The sequence below is a fragment of the Parasteatoda tepidariorum genome, chromosome 7, assembly GCF_982258835.1.
Source record: "Parasteatoda tepidariorum strain Cologne lab strain chromosome 7, Ptep-v5.0, whole genome shotgun sequence".
Taxonomy (NCBI): Eukaryota; Metazoa; Arthropoda; class Arachnida; order Araneae; family Theridiidae; genus Parasteatoda; species Parasteatoda tepidariorum.
In genome coordinates this window covers 57,231,524-57,258,428 of record NC_141761.1, presented here as the reverse complement: position 1 = coordinate 57,258,428, position 26,905 = coordinate 57,231,524, and the positions used below count along the sequence as shown (strand labels likewise).

The window sequence follows — 26,905 nt, the reverse complement described above, 5'->3', positions numbered from 1 at the left end:
TTCGAAGTTAATAACGCAAAAAGGAAAAAATTCTCTAATTATCATCCTCCTCCTTAATAATCGCATCATAATCTAGAAAATAAAACTCACCATTTTAATTTCCTAAAAAATAAATTTTCAAATTATTTAAATTATTAAATTTTCAGTTTCTTCAGCTTGATTTTTTCCTAACAAAAATTTCTAACCAAGAAAAAATTCGAAGTTCATGACACAAAAAAGAAAAATTTCTCTAATTAGCATCCTCCTCTTTAATAATCGCATCATAATCATGAAAATACGACTTAATATTTTAATTTTTTTTTAAATTAAATTTTCAAATTATTTAAATTTTCAGTTTCTTCGAAGTTAATTACACGAAAAGGAAAAAAAAAATCTAATTAGCATCCTCGTCTTTAATAATCGCATCATAATCATGAAAATAAGACTCACCATTTTAATTTTTCAAAATTAAATTTTCAAACTATTTAAATTTTCAGTTTAATCGAAATTAATAACACAAAAAAAAGAAAAAAATTCTCTAGTTAGCATCCTCCTCTTTAATAATCGCATCATAATCATGAAAATAAGACTCACCATTTTAATTTTGCAAAAAATAAATATATAAAGATTATTTTCGTTATGAGAATAACAACTGAAAAGATTTCGCTCAAAAATATAAAAGATTCATATGATCAGTTCACATGCACTCAAAAGAAGTTTAATAAAAAAGAATCCAATTCCTATCAATTGCAGACTTTTAATTCTCAGTCTGTCTGTGTTTATTTTTCTGTGTGGCTTCACCATTTTCCAAGAAAGGCTTAGAAATCCTTCTTTTTTCTTGATACCCTATAAACACCAATTCACAGCAATTCATGAGAAAATCGTCAACACTTTTTTCTCCTCCCACATAAGTCTATATATAAAAAAACTTAACCACCAGGTGGCGCTCTATTTTTGAAACCAAAATGCAGACACCATTAATTTACTATTATTACAGAGCGGCTGGATTCGTTTGCTTAGGTAAGATATGGGCTTCATGATTAAATTTTAAAGAAATTTAGCATTTCTATGCACGTTTTCGTTTCTAACATTCGTACTTTTTTTTTGTTAAAGTTCTATTTATTTTATTTAATTTGATGCTTATTTTTAAATCATTAGTAGTAAATAAATTATTAAGACTTTTTTAGTAAAGCCCATCTGGTAATTTGTCTGAACTTTTCTATGTAGTTGTTCCCTGTCTTGTAACAAGTAATATTCAAAAATAATGAATTATCCATATTTTTTATTAAAAGATTGCGCTTAACTTCTATTTTTCTGTTAAGTAAATCAATAACTGTGAGTACATTCTTTACTCATTTTTTATTTTAAAAACTTAAAACTATTGCCATGAAAATTACAGCAAAATTATTAAAAATATTAATTTTTAAGGATTTAATTTATAAATAACTGTTTCGCCATATGACATTTCTCAAACGTATTTGTAAGGCAAAAAATGTAATAAAATTTAAGAAATAAATATAACGATTATACTAACTTTAATAAAAACTTAATTTGCTTCCAAAATTTCAAAGGTAGAAAACGAGCGCAGAAAATAGACGCCTATTTTCAAGACTCGTTAAACGTGAATGGGGAAAATAAAACAGATTTGAAACAGAAAACAGAAAGTTGTCAACAAAAAAGATGAAAAACAAAACAATTATAACAAGTTATTAATATATAACTACAAAATACAGACAAGATATTAATATAGATATGAATTATTAATTTTCAAGGGTTTCACGGGGTATTACTTTCTTGGGGTTTTGCGAATTCAACAATTCTAAAATCATTCAAAATGTTTAAGTTCTTAAAAATTAAGCTACCCCACTAACCAGTTAAGAAATCAATGAAAAACTATTCCTAAGCATCCCTTAAATTTAAAAACTTGAAATAAAAATTAAGCTTTAATGGCCTGCTTTTAATGTATTAAAACTAAATTATTCGGTGGGGTACAATAATTAGTCAAATTGTTTTAAAGCTGGTATACATTTAAAATATCAAAGAGAAGATTACGAAAAATTAGATCTTTCATCGGGAGCAAACACTTTGAATAAATCACAAAGTGACAAAGGTATATCTTTGCACAAAAATATATGTTTTCAGCACGATCTAACTTTTATTTTATTTTGGAAAAAATTATATAGGAAACAACGCTTTGAAATTCTTACATTTTTCGAAAATTTGGATATTTAAAAATTATATTTCAAAACTAAAAATATAACATTTATATTTATACTATTTAAAATATTTTTGTATACTATTTTTGTTTTTTTTGTAATTGTATATTTTATAATGAATTACGTTGCCTTTAGAAATAGGAGTACAGCTTTTGTAGCTTTTGAGAAATCACCATTCAAACAGGTAAGTAGAATTTTTTTTCTGTTCTATCTTTCATGGGTAGGAACTAAATTCTTACAATAGTTTCTTACCATTCATTGCATTTTTTCTAAAATCGGTGACAAAACTTTGAAGGATTGAGCCACTCAGTTATGTCATTAAAAATTCCGTTTTGAAACTAATTGCGTTTTAAAATTCAATCCGCATAGTAAAAATTACGCAAACTCATTTACATTAACAGTCCCAAGCTTGTTCTGAGAATACTGAAAGGTAAAATGTACGGTATAAATTTGTGCCACAATGCGGAATAGTCATTTTATGTAAATTGTTTTGTTTTTTTTTTTTTTGTAAAAAAAATAATTATATGAAATCAATATTGTTGTTTAAAAATTGCTTAACCAATTATTTTTTAAATGCTTGCAATTTTAATAAAAACATTTATCTCTTTTCTATTTGAAAAAATATTATTTCCTCTCCTCCAAAAAAAAATACTTAAGCCTCACACTAAGAAAAATAATATGGCTAAAACTACTAGAATATGGTAAAATTACCATGATATTTGGGTTGTTTCTACAGAAGCGCTCTGGTAATCATCTATTATGTATAATTCTCTTACGTGGCTCCCAAATTTTGGCTGTATTTCTTCTCCGCCGATGGCAACGTTTGCTTTGTTTTGTTTACGTTTTGAAAACATCAAAGCATTCTGCCTTTTAATGATGTGTTTCTGATCTATTATATATAATTCTCTTACGTGGCTCTCAAATTTTGGCTGAAGTATTTTTTACAACTAAATAAGATTCTTTTCACAACACTTAAATATTTACTTTATTTTCTTCATATATCAGTCGGCAAAGATTTCTATTAGGTTAAAAAACATTTAGCTAAAAAAATAACGAATTCTAAAAGAAATAAAAATAAACAACTTAAATAAAAATGCTGTTGCCAGCCATAGAATTTTTTGAAAGTTAACTTAATAAATCAAAATGACAAAGAAGCGCAACTAGATCAAAATTATGATACCTGAGCGCTTGACGTAACAAATCCTTCAATTCTATAAGTGTTGTATCGCCAAATGCCCAAATTAACAATTGTGTTTTTAAAGAAATTCTATAAAAAGTTTTGAATAAACAACCTACTTCTACAACTGCTTCTTGAAGAACTTGGCTCATTGATTAAAAATATTGTTTTAATTTTACAGTACTAACTTTGCTTCTACTTTCATTATTGCTATGACCCTCTTTCATTATATTTTACAACTTCATGCTAAATTTGAGGGCTTTAAGTTGCTTTGTGGTTGAATACTGACATTTAGAAATGTGTACATAAAAAAAATAATATTTAGAGGTTAAGAGTTGCCTCGGAAAAAATTGAATTGTTGACATTGAACTTAACAATGGAAACAATCGTTTTTGTGAAAAATTGAATTGTATTGCTGACATCAAAACTAAAAATATTGTGTTTCAACTTAACAATACTACCTAAATTTATACTTTAGAATTGCCTCGGAGAAATTTGAATTGTTAGCAATGACTTAAACAAAAAGTTTTATTTTAACTGACAAATACTATATTATAATTTTAACTTTTTCTATGACTCTACTCATTTTCTTACTCTTTTCTTTGTTTTTTTATACATTTTATATTTTTGTGATAAAATAAAAAACTTATAGTTGTTCTGCTTCTGAACACTGGTGAAAACTCAAAATGATGGGCTTCATCAACAATCAAAAATATTTACATTTATTTTACAAATTCTATATTATTAGGGTGGCGCACTTCAGAGAATTAAAAATGCAAAATTATCTTCATCGAAGCCGATGCTTTACATCCGGCGTTCAGTGGCAGACTACTATTTCATATTGTTTTACAACACATGGCTTTAGCCCTCTGGTGGGAAAGACTTTGAAACAAAACTTACAACAGTTACTGTTCTCAACAACTGAAATTTCGAATAGTGTGATTAAGAAAAATATGTGAACTGCTTGCAATTTCAAATTAATATTGAAATGTACAGGTATAGAATTTTCTACAGTGAAAAGTTTTCGGAACTTCAGTATTCAAAAAAGTATACAAAAGCTAGACGTTAAGAACGTATCCAATGAGCGAGCAAAGCGTGCATTGGATTGCGAAGCAATCCGAAATGAACTGCGAAAGCCGTTCCGGGGGTTGGTGAGCGTTAGCGAGCAGGGGGCGAAACCTCCTAGTTTGATAAAATTAAGACTAAAGTATTGTTTTATAATGAGTGTTAAAATTTGATAAATTTAAAATTTGGTAATTTTATCACAACAACTTAATTCTAAAAACCATTTAGTCGGTTACCTTTACTTTTCAGTTTAAAATTTCTTTCTAAATGTGTGGTAATACGAACAATAATTTTGAAAATCAGAAATTCTGATAAGCCGTTAACATACAAACTGAAAAATTACCAAATGAATGGTTTAAATACCCTGTATTTTGATTTTCATTAACTAGAATTAAGGTTTTTTTGCCAGAGTTATCATTACCATTTTGTGCGGTAATTTTACCCGATTTTTTTTCTCCGTGCAGAAAAGTTAATCATAACAGTATTGTTTTTTTATTTGATGTTAGGCATGATGCGACTTTTCTCCAACCTTATTAAGGTATTTTTTTATATAACCGCCGTTGAACAGCCTTCCCAATTTTATGGGTTTACGGCTATTAATTTTCAACTCCGTAACCTTGTAATTTTGAACCCAATCCAGAAGACAAGGGAACTCCTGGATCGAGTACTGGGAAAAAATTTGACTTCGTGGAGGGTGTTTTGATGGAGCTAACCCGCATTTGCGTTACATGGAGAGGAAGACCACGAGAACCTCCCACGGTTAGCCTAACGGCAAGGGGACTTTAACCCATGATCCGTCTACCACTGAAGATATTTCTCGTCAGCACTGTGGTCGGTGCAAGCCAGATGCGAAATTAGTATCGAGTGGGATTCAAACCCGGTTCGCCTCATTGGAAGGCGAACGCTCTATCCCCTGAGCCATCGCGGCTTTTATTAAGGTATTTAAAGAGATTTTGCAAAGCGCTATGTTTCCATCCACTAATGCTACTTGAGACTCACATAGCAAACGTGAAAATTTCCCAACTTATCGCAATGTTATTAAAGAGTAAAAAAAGATATTATCTGTGACAAACGTTGCGCAAAATCTCACTTTCGCAAAAGTTGAACCATAATATAGTATAGCATGAAACAAAACTACGTGACTAAAGCACTAATAAAGTTACTGAAATAAACATAGCATAGGTTTGGTTCGATAAACAAGACCTTTCTTAGTGTCTGAACACCAAATGACAAAAGAGAAGTAACGAGACAATATTTTTGACATAGAATGGCGTCGTCAAGCTTAGGATAATACAGCCCAACATGAAAATTATAACCACATTTTGATTCAACAAGCTACTAAGTTCTTGACTGTCAATGGACTTAAGGGAAAGTTTTCATCATAGATCAGCACTAGTTTTTTAACATTTTTGAGGAAACGTGTAATATTGACTGAAAAATTGAAGAATTTGATCAAACTCTTTTCGGTTACCTGCAAGGAGAAAAAAATTTCGGTGAAATTACCGTACTTTATGGTAATGACATTTCTGGTTAAAAATAAATAAAATAATAAATAGAATAAAATTAGGGGAGAGTCGGGTAAAACCGCCCACTTAAGGAGTGTTGCTTATGTTTCTGTATAATATTGAGTAATAATCAATATTTTTGTATGTTTCTATTGTTTTATCATCTAATTAAATAATGCAAAAAGAATAAACCAAAAAAAAAAATAGTTTAACTTAAAAAAATAGAAATTTAAAAAAACATGTTTTTCAGCTCTTTTCAAAATGTGTCGGGTAGCCCCGCCCAGTTACAAAAATTATGTTTTTCGACTGTTTTTTAGGTGTAAATGAAAATGACCAATGTATTGACGATAGATAAACCTCGTTTATCATTTTTATCACAAAATTATTTTATTTATTACATATTTATATACTTTTAGTGAATTCTATCATTTAATAACAAGAATATTTGTTGTTAAAAATGCATATAACTTTCAAATTTGAAGCAATAAAATAATAATCTTTGCAACCGTACATTTATCGACGAAATAAAATTGGACGGTGATACCCGACATTCATGTGAGCGGGGCTACCCGAAATCCAATTTTTTTGTAAATTTGTAATTACTCGAACAATTTTTCACATATAAACTTCTTTCTTTGTGCAAATTAAACTTAAGACTACATCCTTTAATGCTGTATGTATAAAAAAATTATTTTTTAGTATTGAAATGAAGTTTAATCGAAACATTCAACCAATTTTTCTTAATTTCATGACTACTGTATCCAATATATTTTCAAAACTATTGTTTACCATGTTAACAGCTGCATAAATACTTGAAACTTTGAAAATAATCTTTTTTTAATATAACAATTAATGTCCGATGGCCCATTGACTTGAAAAAATATTCTATACATATGAAATTGACAGTGGGCGGGGGTACCCGCTGGGGGGGGAGGCTACCCGACTCTCCCCTAAATAAATTAATAGAATAAAAAAAGCATAATTTAGTTAATAATTTAGTTTTATTAACTAGTTATCAATTAGTACCATTAATTTGGTATTAATTGATTAAGAGTAGAAAGCCCATTTTTCAAGACTTTTCTGACCGTAATGAGAACAAACAAAAATGATTCGAAATATAAAACTTAAAGCTATCAACAAAAATTAGAAAAATAAAAATAAACAAAATTGGAAAAACCACTGAGAAAAACAAGTTATCAACAAAAATTAGAAAAATAAAAATAAACATAATTGGAAAAACCACTGAGAAAAACAAAGTTGAAAAACTGAACAAGAAAACCACAATGGCCAAGAGGGGCTAATCAAGGTAAAATACATTTCCCCGCGCTATGGAGAGATGGTAAGGAACAGATGTCTTTAACAAGGAAATTGACATTCATATGAATAAAACAAAATTCAACAGTATTAAGATGAGCTGATGCGGCTGAGGAAGATATAATTTCGGCCCAAGATCCCAACAATGTGCACCAATTGATAAATTCTCGTATTCCTGACAGTGGACAAGAATAGCGAATTTAATATTTATCGTGTTCCTTAAGTCTAAATTTTAAAGTGCGTATAATTTGTCCGATGTAATCAATGTTGCTTTAACAAGGTATGTGTTAAATTTCTCCAACGATTATTAAAGCTAATAGGATCTTTAAAAGACAATACTCTTAGTTTTTTTTAATCTCTCGGCTAAGGTGGTTTTTCTAGTTTTTTTTTCTCTTTATTTTAAGAATTCCCAGTGCTTATAACATTTTGTTTTATAACCGCCGTTGAACAGTAGACCCATTTTTTGGGGCTTACTAACCGTAGTCTTGTAATTTTGAACCCAATCCAGAAGACAAGGGAACTCCTGGATCAAGAACTGGGAAAAAATTTGACTTCGTGGAGGGTGTTTTAATGAAGCTAGAATTAAGGTTTTAACAGCCATTGAACAGCCAAATCAATTTTATGGGTGTACGGCTATTAATTTTCAACTCCGTAACCTTGTAATTTTGAACCCAATCCAGAAGACAAGGGAACTCCTGGATCAAGTATTGGAAGAAATTTGCCTTCGTGGAGGACTTTTTGATGGAAACCCGCATTTGCGTTACATGGAGAGGAAGACCGCGAGAGCCTCTCACGGTAAGCCTAACAGCAAAGAGACTCTAACCCATGATCCGTCTACCATTGAGAATATTTCACATCTGCGCTGTGGTCGGTACAAGCTGGATGTGGAATTCGTATCGACCAGCCATCGCTGAGATTCGAGCCCTGTTCACCTCATTGGAAGACGAACGCTCTATCGCCTGAGCCATCACAGCTCAACAATAAGTGGCTCATAACATTAACAGGATTACAAAAACAAAACAATACTGAATTTTCCTAAAAAATAGATGCAATTTAAGTATAACTCTTGAATTGTTTTTCTAACGCTGATAATTGTTTAATGTAAATATTGTATTTTTTGATTTGTATTTGTAATTATTATTTTAAAAATCAGCAACTTTGTAGCTTTTTTTTCTTTTTTTTTTCTTTTTTTTTCTTTTTTTTCGAAAACATTAAAATTGTGGGTAGTGCAAAAATTTCTAATTGTATTTTTCCGTTTAAAAGTAAAGAGAAAAAAAGATTAAAATATTTCATAAGGATTTTAAAAAATTAAAATGCAAATAAAAAGTACGTTATTGCTTTTTTTACCTTTCAAAAAACATAAAATGATTAAATTGATTAATTTTGAAATTATATTTCAAAGTTTTGAAGAAAATATCGCTCTGAAAACGTTTTGAATCGAAAAAAATAAATAATGAAACAAAATATTGCTTAGACCGAAATGCATCTTCATATCATGCAGTATTGAGCAAAAAAAAATCTGTTTAATTAACCAATTTTACTAAATCCCCCCCCAAAAAAATACTCAGTGCTTATAACATTAACAGGATTACAGAAACAAATAAATACTGAATTTTCCTAAAAAATACACACAACACAACTTTGATCTTTTAATAAAGCCTTTCTACCTCTGATAATGTTTTGTTATTTTCAGATGGAGAATAAAATAAAAGGAGGTAGAATTTACAAACTTGGCGCAGACGGAAAAGTTCAGACGGCATTCAGCATTAAAGTGATCCCGTACTCTGAGGTTAGAATGGATTAAACTACTTAAGTTGATTAAATCTTATTCCCGGTTGAATTAAAATAAGCTGAGACTATAAACAGTTATTTTATGTTCGGCTGTCTCTTAAATTAGAGAAGTCTTTTAAAGCTATTTTATCCGACTATTGTATGACTACTTTAAATTTAATATAAGTAATATTAAAATATTCTCGAAAACTGTATGAAACTGTCTTAAAGTAAAATTATGTTTATTTTAATAAAATCGGTTTAATAATATTCATTGTTAGAATTTCTAGGAAAGTAAATTTAAATAACTATTTATTTAATTATTATTTATTCAATTATTTTTAAATATTCTCGAAAACTGTATGAAACTATCTTAAAGTAAAATTATGTTTATTTTAATAAGATCGGTTTAATAATATTCATTGTTAGAATTTCTCGGATAGCAAATTTAAATAACTATTTATTTAATTATTATTTATTTAATTATTTTTAAATATTCTCGAAAACTGTATGAAACTGTCTTAAAGTAAAATTATGTTTATTTTAATAAGATCGGTTTAATAATATTCATTGTTGGAATTTCTCGGAAAGTAAATTTAAATAACTATTTATTTAATTATTATTTATTTAATTATTTTTAAATATTCTCGAAAACTGTATGAAACTGTCTTAAAGTAAAATTATGTTTATTTTAATAAGATCGGTTTAATAATATTCATTGTTAGAATTTCTCGGAAAGTAAATTTAAATAACTATTTATTTAATTATTATTTATTTAATAATTTTAAAATATTCTCGAAAACTGCATGAAACTGTCTTGAAGTAAAATTATGCTTATTTTAATAAGATCGGTTTAATAATATTCATTGTTAGAATTTCTCGGAAAATAAATTTAAATAACAATTTATGTAATTGTTCTTTTGCCATACTGAAACAAAATAGTTCATATATCCATACATAAGATGGTATTCAAACTGTTAACTGTGATAAATACCATTTATTAACTTCTTACAGCTTATGCGATTAAAACACCAGAATGTTATCGCAGCAATTAGGCCCACCTAGTGAAGTCATTTTGTTTCTTGCAGCTTAGAACATATTATAGCTGAGAGGAAAAATATGTGAATCTGAAGACTGGCAATACGGGGTTCAAGTCCCAGTGTTGACACCTTAATATTTATTTCAATACATGAAGAGTTTTCAGTGTCCTGCACTCCCCAATTTGTGACCCTGGACTATTAGCATACAATACTCTAATTCCCGCAGGACCATAAAGTTGCTTAACACAAAGTAGTCTAGTATTTTTACTGCTAGTTGTAAATGGTTAAAAACCGTATAGTTTTGTATTCATGGTTTTTTAACCATACTAGTTGTTAAGGGTTTCAGAACCATAAAGGTATAAAATGTTCTTTACCATAAACGGTTAAACTTTACGGTTAATTTGATGGACAGACTGCTACTGGTTATTTTACTGCAATTTTGGAATGAAAATTCTAACGGTATTATTTTGCTTCATGATGCTTTGTATGAAATAATAAAAATTCATCGCAAAATTAAAAATAGTTTTACTTGAATTTTATAACAGTTTTGAATCAATTTATGAAATGATAGTTACGCTCCTATAATGTGAAAAAAGGGAGGACTATGTGAAATAAAATAATAGTATGAAGAGTAATGTTAGAGTTATTATTGGGCAATCGTTATTCTCTTGAATCGTATTTCTATTGCGAAATCAAACTTTCGTTGGGAGCTTATAATTTTATTGCAAAACCGCATTTTCACTGTGAAAGGAGCTTTGCTTCAATTATTCTTATTATAGAATGCTGGTATCAAGTGTATTCCTATCATTAATGTTCTATTTATAAATTTCTCTTCTCTTCGTTGAATCGTATTTTAATATCGGCTCTCAATTTTCGCTGATTATTTTCCTTTTATCACCAAATTATATCTTTACTGCAAGATGGTTTTAGATTCTATATTTAAGTATTCCGAATAATAAGCTTTAATAAGGAGAATTACTATAATTTTATATTTTTCTAATCTTATTTTTAAGGTAAGAGCCATCCAGTTCTCTGTAAGAGATTATCCGGCTTAAATTACGTTGCCTCATCCAAAAAAAAAAAAAATTCTACCATTAAATCCCTTTTTACGGAGAAATATTATAATGTAATTTTTTCAGTAGTATTTACTTGATTAATGTAATTCAGTTATTTTACGGTACTTATTATAAATGCATTCTAATGGCACGATAAAAATAGGTTTTACACTAAAAGTATATATACATGTACAGAATATTCGTAAATTTCAAGCGCTGAAAAATAGGTGCCTATTCAGAAGACTCTCCTGCACTGTAAGAAATTCCAGTTGCAATTATGGTAAGCCGAAACTCAAGATACAAGTACTTTTCACCGTAAAATTAGGCAGGTACGCGGGTACTTTTTACCATAACATTATTACCAGAACATGTTACGGAACAAAAAATATGACAAGCTGTAATTTTTACAGTAATAATTACAGTAAAAAAACTGAATCACAATAATTAAATAAATATAAAAATTACTGAATAATATTTTACAGTAAAAATGAATTTTACGGATTAATCACATTAAGAGCCGGTATTTTTAACGTAATTTGATCCTGAATTTTTTTCAGTTTATATTTTTATTACGAAATTACATTTTTACTGTGCGACTGACGTAGATTAATTTATTCATATTTTTTTTTATTTTACAAGCTATCCTGTAACATTTTTTATTTAAGCTCACTTAATATTAAACCAAACTGTTGAATTTCCCAATTAAGAGAGATGTTTTATGGGGAATTATTGATTCCGATTGGAATTTCGGTTCTCTTCGGGATCTTCTAATCCCATAAAAAAACCTTAAGTTAAATTTAGATTGTGGTATTTATCATATTTCTTGGTTTAAATATGAAAATTTGTTTTTCTATGTTTTTAGAAACCAAAGTTGAAGAAATTTACATTGTTCAAAACGCATAAAAATTATGATGTGGTAATAGAAAATAAAGTGATTGCAGACAAACCAGGTTATCCAGGAATTACTCGTAAAGCTTTGAACCACGCAATGGAGGCTTATATGGAGCTCTATGAGGATCAACAGAAAAGGAACAAAAGTAAATTTCCTATTTTTAATGTTTGTTTAATTGGTCCTTAAAGTACACTCTCGGAAATAAAATCCTTGATCTGTAATTCATTCATTTTGAGAATTAATTCGGTACGAAATCACATTATTTGTGAAGAAACTCTCAAATATATCAAGAAAATGTTTCTTTAACTTGACACCTCCTCGTAATGCATTGTGGGAGATAGTTAAGAAGAACACGACTAAGGGATTATTAGAAAAGTGAGATATATTGGGCGCTACCGGATTTCTTTTTTTTTTCTTGAAAGGTAAAATATTTTTTTAATTTGACGAAATTCATTTCGATAGTTTTTTCGTCACTTTGGCAAAGTTTTTAAATCGGTGGATATAGCAGGAAACGGTTTCGTCAAAGAGACAAAGACAAGAAAGAAAGTTTCGTGATATTTGAGTATCTATTTTTTGCAGTGTATTTGTACTGATACGGAGGAAGAAGGTACTTTACAGTTTAAGTTTCCTTAATAAAATGCTCGTTACAGAACCATATTGTGAAAAATACCATTAGTAGGATAAATGAAAACAATTTTTACTCAAACGCATGACCATTTATGAATAGTTTAAGAACAGAACTATTTTCAAATTTTAGAGCAAACAATTTTCAAACGCACCTAACTAGACAATTTTCAAACGCACCCAAATAATACAATTATTTAAAATTTAAAAATGCTTAATAATTGTTCAACTTTGCATCAATGAAACAAAATTATAGAGCTTTGTTATCAGTAATTTAAATATACACATATTATAGATGGAATTTGTCAGAAAAATGGACATCATTTATGTTTACATCATAGTAAACGGTTTACAAGCACAAAAGAATTTTAAATCTTTTATCAAAAATCTTGCACAGTAAATTATATTTCTTAAACTTACTCGACTACTTAAACCTTTTTTTTTATTTTCTTTATCAGCCACGTATCAAACAAAAAAAAATAATTTGGGCATTCAAAAAATAAAACATGGCAGAAACTTATTAGTTAAAGACGAAGTTCAATTTTAATTTAATAAATTTTGAAAGTAACAGTTCGATTTTAATAAATATTTCTGTCGTATAGAATATATAAAACAGAATTAGATACTATCTACTACAGGATAGTATAGAATCTATATATATATATTTCTCTTACACGGCGACAAAAAAAAAAGCCTCATTACAACTCCCCGAATGGCAAAGCTAGAAAATCGACCAATGATTGCCGCTAAAAATGTCACATGCCAAATCCAGCTGAGATGGCTCAACATATAGCACTTTTAAAAACGGAAACTGAAATAACCAGAGAGAGCATAAGCTTGGCAGAAGTGAGTAGTCTTTGTCGATAGATCTCTATTTTAGTATTTTGTCGAAAGCGCTTTTTTTGACGAATTTATATATTACGAATTTATTTGACGATTTTTGATTTGTTTTACTAGAATTTATTTGTTTAAGCAGGTTTTTCCATTGTAATTCACTTTTTTCAATTTTTAATAGCCAAAAATTATAGCCAAAATTTTAACCTTTTTAAAGAAATATCAGTTTTTGAATTTTTATCTTAAGATTTTATACTATAGCACATTTCTAATAGGTTTAACGAATTACATGTCATTTATTTGAATTCAAATTTATTTTAATGACTTAGTATTTACTAAAAAGATGTAATTTTTTTTTAAAAAAAAGTTTTTATATAGATATGAATGATTGTTTTGAATTCTTAGAATTTTGTGCATTTGCAATGTAGCTAAGTTAGTAGCGTGCGAAGCGAACTTGGTTTGTGAAGCAAACCATATAAGATTGCGTAGCAATTTTCGGAGGTTGGCGAGCGTTAGCGAGCAGGGGTCGCAGCCCACTAGTTATACTTATTACAGTATGCTAGGTAGAACGGTATACTAGGTCTTGCAGTAAATAAGTATTCACATATTCTAGGAATTTTCAAAATATATATTACTTCTATTTATATACTGGTCTCTAAAGTACTTCGGGTAACGTTACCGTAATAGGTTTTGGAAATCCATGGTTTAAGCATCCGCGAACCAAAGAACCATGTTCAAGAATATCTTAGCTCTAAACTTCATAAAGAATATTACTTGATTAGTTATAAATTTTTAAATTTTTGTTTGACTAATATTTTATGCATGCTGAAAGTTACGAAATATTTATATAGTATGAGACATAACCTGAAGTATGGGATTCTAGAGTGTAAAAAATTCCGGATCAAATTACGGTAAAAAGTATCTGCACTTAGGGTGACGGTACTTTTTACAGAAAAATTCATTCTTACTGGAATATCTTACGGAACAAAAATCTAATTGAGTGCAATTTCTACAGTAATAATTACTGTTAAATCACTGAATAACGCTAAATAAATAAATATTACTGTAAAAATTACAGTATAATATTTTATGATAAAAGTAGATTTTAAGAATGATGCACCCAAAGTACTGGTACTTTATACTGTGATTTGATCCGGGATTTTCGACAGTTTATTTTATGTAATATAATATGCATATAATGTAATAAGAGTCCAAATTATACAATAAGACTCCAAAGTAATTCAGGTAAAGTTACCCGAATGCACTTTGGAGACCCATGCTGTAATCATATCGACTCAAAACTCCTGTTCTAGAATGTCATATAATCCTAAATTTAAATTAAAAATAAATAATACTTACTAAATAGTAAAGTTTTTAATTGTAATATGATTGATGTGTTTCGTATGTTCGAACTTAACTTAAATTTTAAACTTTTTATTGGAAAAATATTTGTAATTATTCCACCCATTATGGAATGGGTGGAAACAGAAATTTCGACAGAAATTCTAAGTCTTTTGTAGAATGAAAATATATTATCTCCGTTCTTTAAACATTCCAATACTCCTTTTATAAAATTGAGAAATATGTTCTATATACGGAAGAAACTAAATTAATTCCTTGATAAAAATAATATTTAATACTCTTTTTTGAAACTTGAGTATTTGTGTTCCTATTAACGTTGACATATTTGTTAATAAATAAAGGATACACTTTTCAAGCACTTTTATTTATCTTTTTTATCTACGTTCTGAAACTTTCAGCTTCAATTAAGTCTAAAAATACTAATTGCTTCTTCTTAAAAAGTTAGAATTATTCATTTATCTAGTGTTTTTATGGCTCTTAACACTTAACAAAGCTTTCCTCGTTCAAAGATTTAAAAAGCTTCATTTTTTTATGTATTTTAAATCAACATTTTGAACTAGAAACGTTCGGTTTGAAAAGCTCAAAGTACCTATTTTTAAATTTGTCAGAACGATATTTAAAATTACTCATTCAATGTTCTTAATATTATTTGTAAGCAAATATAGTGCCCAAATGTTTTGTTAACTACAATTTTTTATTTTCCTTAAATGGAAATCATATAAGGCCTTTACTAATACCTTTGAGAAAGTTAATCTTTAAGTACAAGACTCTATTAATACATTTGAGATATTTTGAGCACTGTAAAAGTGGTTGTTTGTGTTTCACGCTATTTTTCAGTGAATGCTATCAGTGAGCATAAAAGTTAGTAGACCATGCCTATGAGATAAAATGAATGTAACTTGTAATACCAATGCCATTACACGCCATTACAATTTGTAATACCTTGTAATACAATTCGTAATGGCGTGAATGTAACTTGTAATACCAAATCGTGGTATAATATGAGTATACGGAACTGAGCCACGATGGCTTAAGAGATAGAGCACTTGCATTCATTTAAAGTGGCCCTGATTCAAATCTCAGCAATTCCAGATCGGACCTCTGTGGTTGATGGATCATGGGTTAGAGTCCCCTAGTCGTCAGACTAAACGAGGGAGTTTTTCGTAATTTTTTACCCCGTGTAACGCAAATGCGGATTACTTCCATCAAAAAGTCCTCCACGAAGGCAAATTACCAGAAGTTCCTTGGTCTTCTGGATTGTGTTCAAATTTACAAAGCTACAGAGTTGAACAGTGGTAGTCGTAAATTTAAAATTGGCTCGGCTGTTCAATGACGGTCATAAAATAAAATAAAATATGCGGTACAAAAATATTAAAATTTTAAAGTTCAGCGTTTTCAGTGATTTTTGTCACTGTTATAGTTTCCATTTTAAACATCTTTTACATTTAAGACATAAACCACCAAACTTAATTATTCAATGCAAATCAGATTTTTAAAAATTTATTCGAAATGTTTTTTCATTAAAAATTTTGATTAGAGTGAATAACTATACATAAACAAGAAGGAGATAGAAATTAACTTGAAACTTTAATAAATATGGGTATTCTCGTCCTCCAATTTTTCATATTTAAAAAAAATATTACGAAGAGTGTCAAAGAAGACCAAGATCGGGAAAACTCTTTTTCTTGGCCTATTAAACGTATTTAAACGTGCTAACGAACTGTTAATTCGTCAAAATATTGGGGGAAATGGGAAGTAATGTCGTTTCGGTACGTTTGATATTTGTTATCAAGATTTTATTTTTAACCTAAAATGTATTCACCCTCGTTAGCAACAACTTTTCAATGCCGGATCTAAAATGAATTGAAATGGATGTAAAAAAGGAATTGGTTTTTAAGACTAACAAATATTTAATGTGCCGAAACGACATTACTTTCCGGTCCCCCTAATATACCGAAATCGTTAATGAAAACCTTATCACCATTAAAATTTTTTACCCTAAAGGCTTTTTATTACATCAAGACAATGCTAATCTTGACACTTAATAAAATAAATTATAAAATTTCTTGATAATGAATATATATTTTAAAGTAGCCATCTTCACCCACTGATCTCCACCCAATAGAGAATTAAAGGGAATAAAAAATAAACTTGAAAAAGAAGAAAAGAAGACAGTTAAAGATCGGAAGAAAATTTTTTTAAAAATAAATACACTCTCAAGTCTTACATAAAATCAGTGGCGGGGCTTCAAATGGTTATTGCAGCTAAAGGAGAAAGAATGAAAAGCTTGATTTACTTGTATATTATTTTACAAAGAGAAAACATTGTCAAATGTGTGACAGATAATTGAAGCTGATTGTGGGGTTCAAAATAAGGACGATTGGCAATCCTACAAATTATGAAAGAGTTAAATTTAAATTCAGAAACAAATACCTTTCTCATAACTCGAAGTTAACCGAAATTTCGGGAGTTAGTAAGTAACGCGGCATTAAATAGTAAAGGAAGTCACAAGACGTTTGGTTAGTATATTTATCGTGGCCGATTGGTAAGAATGAAAATTTCTTTTGCATTGTCATTTGTTCCACAACACAGGGATAATGCAAAGATATGATCAAATGAAGAAAAACATTTTGCTTTTTTATAGAGCATTTTTAAAGATTAACAAATATAGCCATACTTATGACTTAAAAAACATATTATTATTAAAGAAGTAAAATATTAAGAATTTCTTTTAGAGAAACGAAGACAGTTTATCTTCAAGCATATAAAATTAGGCTTTTTAAACATATAGCATATAATTTTGGTTGCACCAATTAACGGACGGACCAACCATCTGACATCCAAAAATCCTCCCGACCTAACGCCAAGAAATTCTTATTTTAGGTAAATGCATAGTTGAAAGCGGACACTTAAGAGCATGGCATGAGATCCAAAATTTGGCGAATTATCAATACATAATATAGCCAAAACTAAAGTCAACCCTGTGTTATTAATATTATATTTAAAATAATTGGACTATTACTTACTCAGCAAAACGATCATTAGAATTTAATGTAACTCTGTAACCGAAGCATTATGTGGGTAGAGAAATAATGTAGTTTAAAGAAAAAGAAAATTTAAAATAGATGATGTTCGCGACGCTGAATATAATGACACTTGTATTAAATTAAAAAGTTGGTCGTTACATTGATTGTTTAAGAAAGAAAAAAAATATTCTCTTGTTGCGAAACTTGATAAAAAAATAAATAATTGGTTTAATTTAATTATATTAGAATTAAAAGAATTAAATTTAAGAAATTAAAGAAATTTTAAAAGTTAGAAAATATGTAATGCCTATAATGGCATCATAATGTTCTTATCCATATATTACATAATTTCATAACAAACTAGCTGGATGCTCGGGAATGAAAACAAATCCATTAATTTGCACTGATAAACAGTACAAAATCATACACAAAATTAAAAGGCATATACCGACAAAATAGATGAATCCGAAATAGTTTTTTTTTTAAATTTATTATTTGTTGCTCTTCCCGGTAGATTCACGTTATCATTCCTCAAAACAGGTTTTTAGTAGTTCATCCCATCAAAATAATGATTAACTATATTCAGCATGAGGCTATTGCTCGAGGCCAACTCTAAATTTTCTATTAAAATTTCAGTTATTACCATAATAGCTATCTTTCACCAAAATTATTTGAACAACCTTGACGTCAATAATGGCATGGTGGCTTTCAGCTTTAATTTAAAATTTACCTTTTAGTACTTAACTTTATTTCTAATTTCATTTACCATCAATTTTAAATTATTTATTTTTAAGGAAACACACGTTCAAAGTATAACCAGAAATAAAATAAATACGTGGTTTTAGAAAACGTTTGAAAGACCAATTTGGAGACAGAGTCCTCATACACTATCCACGCTGATAATTGACGTAAACTAACAGTAATTAAATGCGAAAAACTCCTTCTTTTTTATTAAATAAAACTATAATCTGTCAAACACTACTGATATTATTTTTTAAATATTTAAGAACAATTGTTTATTTAATTAAACAATAATTAATTTTAAATTAATGCGCAAACTCAATTTTCAGCGCCTTTCCCGAACAGATTAATTGAAAATTTTGAACAACTTTTAGAACCGGGGGATTGAAATTATCTTTTGTTCCCATTGTCTAAATTTTGGATGTTAAACTCGAACTTTTCTGAAATTGTAAAGGAGAGAAACCGCCACACTTCTTAGTTTCCTTCTTAGTTTTTTTTTTCTTTTTAATTTTATAAAAATCGGAATTACGTTGAATCATTACAATGTTACCTTGAGCAACAACCTTATGCAAAATCGCCTTAACCTTTATAAAGAGTTCAATTGAATCCTAGTATCATGCAATCAAGATTAAGGTTGCTTCATTTGCTCGGTATAGTTCAACGTGACAGGATGTTACAACTTTGAACCATATTATGGGTTCAATAAGTAACAAAATTTTTTTTAAATTTCAAAAGACAGTATATTTCAAGGCATTCATGGTATGATTCTTTTATTCGATAATTGGGAGAAAAATACTTTTTTACGTAGGTTTATTAACCATTAAAAAGTATTGCATTTATTTTAATTTTTCCAATATTCTAAATGTTTCGGGCTCAATTTAAAATACTTCCAAAAAGATAAAACACGTATATTCAGTAGCTTAAAAGCCCTCTTTGTAATTGGTTTCATGACTTAAAAAAAAGAAAATGGCCCGTCTCTGTCATGGTTGGATAGTGTTTTTGAATATATTTAAAATTTCGTAAAACAGCTTATAAGAAAGCATTAATAGGAAAATAATTTATAGTTTGTCACGGATTATAAATTTGTAACAGTCATGTATTTCAAAGAATAACGTTGACTAATGTATTTGTTCTACATTTTTTTGACAAAACATTGTATTTACATTCATTATTTTAAACATTATTATCAGGCATTTCAATATTTTAATGTCCCGGATTAAAAAATCTATAATTTTGTTTCTGAACGAAGAAAGTTAAGAAAAACAATAAGTTTCATTTATTGCGCTTAAACTGCAAGTAAACAGAACTCATTAGATAAGTTCAAAATGAAGATAAAACAAAGAAAAATTATCGACATATGAAAAGGGGGGGGGAATAATAATTAAAAAAATAACAGCAACAATTTTAAAAAAAAGGATGAAATTTTATTTAAAAAAACCGGAAAAAAAAGATATAATCTTTTCATCAGCTCACAGGATTATGTCCGCAAAAAAGAGTGATTATATCCGGATAAGAGCGGATAAAACGATTATATCCGCTCTTTTTTGCGGATATAATCGTGTGAGCTGATGAAAGGATTATATCTTTTTTTCGGGTTTCTTTTAAATAAAATTTCATCCTTTTTTCTTTTTCTTTTTCTTTTTTTTTTAAATTGTTGTTTGTTATTTTGTTACTTATTATTCCCCCCCCCCTCTTTTCTTCATATGTCTATAATATTTCTTTGTTTTATCTTCATTTTGAACTATATATATATACATATTAACAAAAGAATACATATTAGCAAACAAAAGGTTTTACACATTACATATTAACAAAAGGATATTGCATGAAATTATAACAATCGTATAATTTATGAACTAAATTACCTCTTTTTTTTGTTGAAAATATCGGCTTAAAGAGAAAGAAAAATGGTGACTGATGATTAGTGAGCGGAATCACCTAGTACCTTAAAAGATCAATAACATCAAGTGTCATTTAAAATAATATAACCTTTGAGTTTTAAATATTTTTAATAAAAACTATTAATATCATATTTTGTAAATACAGTAAACTCTGTCAAAAACGGAATTGATTGGAGCGAAATAAAAAAAATATTTATTTCACCCTGATTTTCCATGTATGCAACCTCACATTTGCATAAAAAATAACGATTAAAATTCCACCTCAATCCTTATATTTTAACTAAATCTTTTAAAACTTGAAATGGAAATCTAATTTAAATTTCCATTAATATAAAATGCAAAACACATATTCTATATGTGCTATCGTTTAATATGATTTGAAGAAAAAGTCTCTCAATGTTTTCTCATTTTCATCATTTTTAATAATAATAATAATAAAGTTCAACATGATGAAAAATATTTCGACGTTTTCTTTTATAATAAAAAATTAAGCAACTTTGTATCTTATAAAGCATCTTGCTGACTTTCGTTCAGCTAGTTTCTTTAATCTCTTCATAGCACTAAGATTGCTGAATTAAAGAACTCATCAAAACGTTCTATTGAACGGTGCAAATTTTGTCGTCAACTTTCTAAATAATTAAACAAACAATCATGAAAAATAAACATCACATTACGAATCAGTAGAACATTACCCCTTTTGACGAATTTTCATATATTTTGCTCTCTTTCTCACTTTCCGTTCTGCATGAGGCAGATTACGGCTTATACAAACAAAGCTATTTACAATAGGGTTTTTCAGAATTTTCAAAATTTTCGATTTTGACGGAATTCCACTTTGATACTGAGCTCATCTTTAACAGAGTTCACTGTACTTTTATTAGCTTCAAGTAAATTATAATTTTAATCTGGTTTTCTTTTTTCTAGGCAATGCCAGCTTATACCTTCACGAAGACAGTGTTATCGTCCAACATTTTAAGCCCTGATTTCATTCATGAAAGTTATTTTATACTTGGTGCTTTTACTGAAAAATATTCTTATGCAAAGTAATTTGGGATAACTAATGTAATTGAAACAGACTAAATGTCATATTTATTTTCATTATCTATTGCTTTTGTGGAAAGGAAATAAAATTTATTAAAAATGCATTTATCATAGAAGAATTTTTATGTCATGTTTAAGTTAAATATCTTCAGATATTTCAGATTAAGTTAAATATCTAAAGTTAAATATCTTTATCTGCTGAATTTTGAAAGAAACTCTTTTCTTTCAGTATAAATTTAAATTTTGTCAAAAATAATATGAATAATATAATAAATAATTTTAAATTTATGAAATTAGTAATTCCACAAAGGCTAACACAAAAAAAAATTTTTAAATCAAAACTTTGTTTTATCGCTTAAAAAAAGCACTCAAGTAATAAAACTCTTTTTGTGCTTCTCTTTTAAATATGAAGCAAAACAAAGATTTTTTTTCTTAAACATGTGAATTAGCGCATTCAATGCTGATGTTCAATATTAACACATTAATGAGAAGTCTGTGACGTCACTTTAATAATAAACGGATGTTTAGTGACAGTAATTTGTTCAACAGTTATAAAATTAGTAATTTCACAAAGATTAATGCAAAAAATATTTTTAAAATCAAAACTTTTTTCACTTTATTATTGAAAAAGAGCACCTTAACCAAGAAGCTCTTTTTTAACTTCCCTTCCAAATATGTAGCAAAACGAAGATTTTTTTTACGAATTTTCTTTTCAGAAAAATGTTAATTAACGCATTCAATGTTGATGCTGAACATTAACATTAAAATTTAAAGTCTGTAGGGTAACTTTAAACATAAACGTATGTTAGGTGATAGGTTCAACGTAATAAAGCACAGCGCAAGCCTTTCGATCCATGCTATCCATTTATTGATTCATGTTATTTTTGGTTGATACCCGTTATTTTTTCATTGACATTGACTATAAGGTGATTATTTTGAATACGTTAAAATAGTTTTTTCTACTTCAACCTAATTAGAAAAGATTTAGTGTATTTAAGTTGCGAAATATGACTTTTTTATAATTTTGCACAATATTTTTTGCTTTTCACCAAGAAATATTAGGATGATTTCATTAAATTTTCGTAAGCTAATTTCAAGCAAAGGAAATTTTTCTTCTTTGAAGTATATAGATACCTCCTAACTCTTCAACATTCAGCAACTTTTTGAGCATATTTTGTGTAGTCAAGCAAAACTCTAAAACAAGAATAAAAATTATCTGCAATGTGTATACCAAATATACTCGAATTGTGTTTGATTTACCAAGCATTCTTCTTACTTAAGGAAAAGAGACAATTTCATAAGTTTTGAAAATTATCTTCAGAAAATTTTCAAAAGTGTAGTTGGTAACATAAAGCCCTATGAAAGAAAGCTCTATAAAAGATAGCTCCATAAAAGTAAGCTTTATAGTCACACACAGATACTAACACTACTAACACCATATAATCAATTTTATGAACACTAACACCAATCAATATTAGTTTTAAAATTTCTGGCATAAGAAAACAATTGTAGGTATATTTTCTTTTTAGAAATGTTTGTAAAACGTAATTACACATTAAACAATACATAAAATTAAATTTGAAAATTAAAGTGACTAATTAAAGCGACTAAACTTATTAACTAACTCACTAAAATGTCAAACTATGGTGATTGTTTTATCCATGGTTTATTTAACCCCTTGCACTACTCTGAAAATCGGAGCAAGCCGTGACTGACTTATGCACCCGAATATTCAAGAAAAGAGCCTAACACAAGAGAGATAGACAGAGGATTAGAGGATAAGAGATTAGGAAACAATATATAAAATACCTATTCATATAAAGAAGAGATAAGAGACTCAGACCAATACCTCCTAGATTGAAGAAAGCCGAAGGACGGAAAACGATGACTCATACAGTTAGGCCCAGATTTGCTGATCACTTCTGACGAAGCTTCTCTTTTTCCCTTCTGTTTCTCGACACTTTTTCGTTACTCTTCTACTAATTTTTTACTTTCTACAAATTATTATTATTATTTTTTTTGTCTAGATTAAATGTTCTTAAATTGTGTAAAAATGCTTAATATATTTATTTGTTTTCAGAAATGATTAACAATAAATCAATTCTAACAAAAATAACTGTTGTGTGAATGAAAAAAAATATATTTTTAAGCATTAAATATCAGTTTTATTTTATAAATTGGAAAATTTTATCTAACTTTTTGTTATAAAATGTATGGATTAAAAACAAAGAAATATATTTTTAAAGAGATTTTACACATTTATTATTATTATAGTTTTGACATAAAACTAAGAAAGGGGTCTAATTTTTATAATATGATACTTACATTTTTAGTAGATGATTATTTTGGATTTTAATGATTATGTTTTGCATGTTATTAGAACTAGAGCATACGAAATAAAATAGAAATTGTTTATAAACAATGACATAAAATGAGCTTAAAAAAATTTAGAAAATCAAATGCAGTCTTCAAACAAGGTTTAGATAGTAAAAAAAAACATATCAAAAGCATGATTATAATTTGTATTTTTTTCCTGTGGAAGTGTGATTGTTAGAAGTGATAAACTAAAATTAAAGTAAGCAACCTTAGATAACAAATATTTTATTAAATAGCAAATTCAAAAAACGATAAATAAAATGTAAACACAAATTTTACTGAAATATGTTAAAACTTTCAGTAACATTTAAAAAAGTATAATTTTTACCATCACACTGATAAACTAAAATAAAGTAAGCAACCTTAGATAACAAATATTTTATTACATAGCAAATTCAAAAAACGATAAATAAAATGTAAACACAAATTTTACTGAAATATGTTAAAACTTTCAGTAACATTTAAAAAAGTATAATTTTTACCATCACACTGATAAACTAAAATAAAGTAAGCAACCTTAGATAACAAATATTTTATTAAATAGCAAATTCAAAAAACGATAAATAAAATGTAAACACAAATTTTACTGAAATATGTTAAACTTTCAGTAACATTTAAAAAAGTATAATTTTTACCCGTCACACTGATAAACTAAAATAAAGTAAGCAACCTTAGATAATAAATATTTTATTAAATAGCAAATTCAAAAAATGATAAATAAAATGTAAACATAAATTTTACTGATATATGTTTAACTTTCAGTAGCATTTAAAAATAATTCTAATGTCATTTAATATCTCTTTTCTAATGTCATTTTCCTTGAAATGCATCTCACATTCCTATAACAAAATGAATACAATATTTAAATGTGCATTTAAAATAAATAGTACATACTATATTCATGCATGAAAAATTAATAGATTTTTGTAGAAAAATTAATAGATTTAAATTTCATAATCAAATAAATTACAATATATTATGGTCAAACAAAAATGTTTAAAGTTTGAGCAAAAATTTAATAAAATACTAAAATTATTAATATTTTTATAAAATAAAACTCTATAAAAATAACTATATATTACAATAGTTTGCGATATGATTGATAAGAACAACTTAATTATTATAAATAATTTATCCACAATTTAAAATAATTTACTCTTAGTAAAAATATAATAAAGAAGCATAATTAAATTTTTAAAAATAAGAACAAATATTACTCACTTTAGAATTCTTTGCAACTTCAAAATCTCTTGGCATGGCGGCAAGCCATTTCTTACGTATTGGGAAATCCAAAATTTAATACTTTTGTACCATCAACTTTGTAAAATCCTCTGCAGTTTGGTACACAGCACTCATTGGCAATTATCCATAACACTAAGAATTAAATTAATGCTGACATTTACAACATTTGTTGAATAAATATAAATTTTACAAAGAACGTTGACACTAGAACACACACGGTTGTTTACAAATTCAAATCAAAAATATTCGCCAATTGGCTGAATGCCGACACAGGTTATAATACTTGAGAATATCGCCAATGGCTCGTTTGATCAGATTCGGAGTTTTTCGTAAAAATAGCTACCCTGACTGGTTTCCCTCTGGGCCTAACTCTACTACGTCATCATCGCCTATAGTAACCCGTCGTGAGGCTTGATTCCTTTCTAGGAGGTATTGCTCAGACTCGTGATATTTACGTTTGACATTAAATTAAGCAACGAGCCTGATTCATGATAATAAAGTTTAGGGTAAAAATTTCATCACTAGTGAAACTCGTGAAAATAGTGCACGTAGTTAGGCGATATTCTATACATACATATGTGGGTTTCTTTGTAAATACAAAGAACGGCTGAAAAGCTCTTTTTCAGTTTTTAAGACAGCACAATTTTAAGAAAGACAGCAAGAATATGCAGAATAGACATCCAGTGTTATAGCGGGATTCGAAAACACTACATCTGAGCTTTAGAGCGAGTAACGAACCATTCTACTGCATGACGAGGTGCAAGCAAAACAACCATATATTACTGGGGCCTCTATTGCAGGGGGTGTTGCCCTTTCGCCAAATACTCTGAAGCATAACGGTAACGAGCCCAATATCTTTGTGTTCTATTTCTTGTGATATCTGTTCTATAATTTGACAACAGAAGTAAAATTCACTACATTAAGTGCACGACCCTTTATATGTATCTAAACCAAATTTATCTATTTACTGTTGAACACCTGGTTATGCTTGAATTCAAACTCGCTACACCTACTTTAAATAATGTTTAGCTGAAAGACGAGACTGCTATAAAAAATTATAAAATAAGCATTACTGTTTCAAGGAACCATTTATTATTATATTGTTACACATAAAAATGCCTTGTCAAGTTGAAGAACAGATTGCTCAAATTAGAGAAAAGCATTACAGAAAGGAATACATTGTAAGGTGAAGGTAGCCTGTTCAAATCCCACCGTGTCCCAGCATGTATGTTTGGGCTATCTTCCTCCATCTTGTGCTATCTGTATTTTCCCTTGACAGGGGTATATGAGCCTCATTACACAGCCCTACGAGCTGTGTAATGAGCAAACAAGTTTGAGTATATGTGCGCAACAATAAATAAATATACATTTAATTAAATAGATGCATTTATGGATACAGTGGGACTCGAACTCACCACGCCCACGCTTTTCTTTTCGGATATTGGGACAGCCAGGTAATACAGACATAATAGTTAAGCTACTGATTCAGTTTAACCTTGTCAAAGCTTGTTTACATTTACAAAATCACATTTTTAAAGTTTTTAATGTTGGTAGATGTAATGCTGGTAGCTTACATAAGAAAAAAGCCAACAAGAAACTCAGTTAACAATTGTTTACCAAATAAAATAGAGGTTATCAAACAGAAGAAATTTTTCGACCACTCATACTTTACTAGTACTGTTAAAATTACCAACATTTGGTTAAAATTGCTAAATTTAATCTCATTTACTATCAAATAGCATGAT

General features: G+C 28.3%; 2 protein-coding genes across 2 annotated transcripts in view; one reads left to right on the top strand and one right to left on the bottom strand.

The window, feature by feature from the left end:
• The window catches only part of LOC139425960 (multiple epidermal growth factor-like domains protein 10), a 66,153-nt gene that overhangs the window by 17,209 nt on the left and 22,039 nt on the right, over nucleotides 1-26,905 (bottom strand). The window lies entirely within an intron of this gene.
• On the top strand, nucleotides 932-21,646 carry LOC107453811 (uncharacterized). Its single transcript, XM_016070768.4, has 5 exons — nucleotides 932-999; nucleotides 2,331-2,379; nucleotides 8,950-9,045; nucleotides 11,984-12,158; nucleotides 21,426-21,646. Exons 3-5 carry the CDS (start codon nucleotides 8,950-8,952, stop codon nucleotides 21,482-21,484), a joined length of 330 nt encoding a protein of 109 aa, XP_015926254.1. The 5' UTR covers nucleotides 932-999; nucleotides 2,331-2,379; the 3' UTR covers nucleotides 21,485-21,646.

Excerpts from the sequence above, each read along its gene's own strand:
- LOC107453811 (XM_016070768.4), top strand. The coding sequence starts at position 8,950 with ATGGAGAATAAAATAAAAGGAGGTAGAATTTACAAACTTGGCGCAGAC. Across the intron at positions 9,046-11,983 it reads AAGTGATCCCGTACTCTGAG|AAACCAAAGTTGAAGAAATT; the intron begins GTTAGAATGGAT and ends CTATGTTTTTAG. Across the intron at positions 12,159-21,425 it reads TCAACAGAAAAGGAACAAAA|GCAATGCCAGCTTATACCTT; the intron begins GTAAATTTCCTA and ends TCTTTTTTCTAG.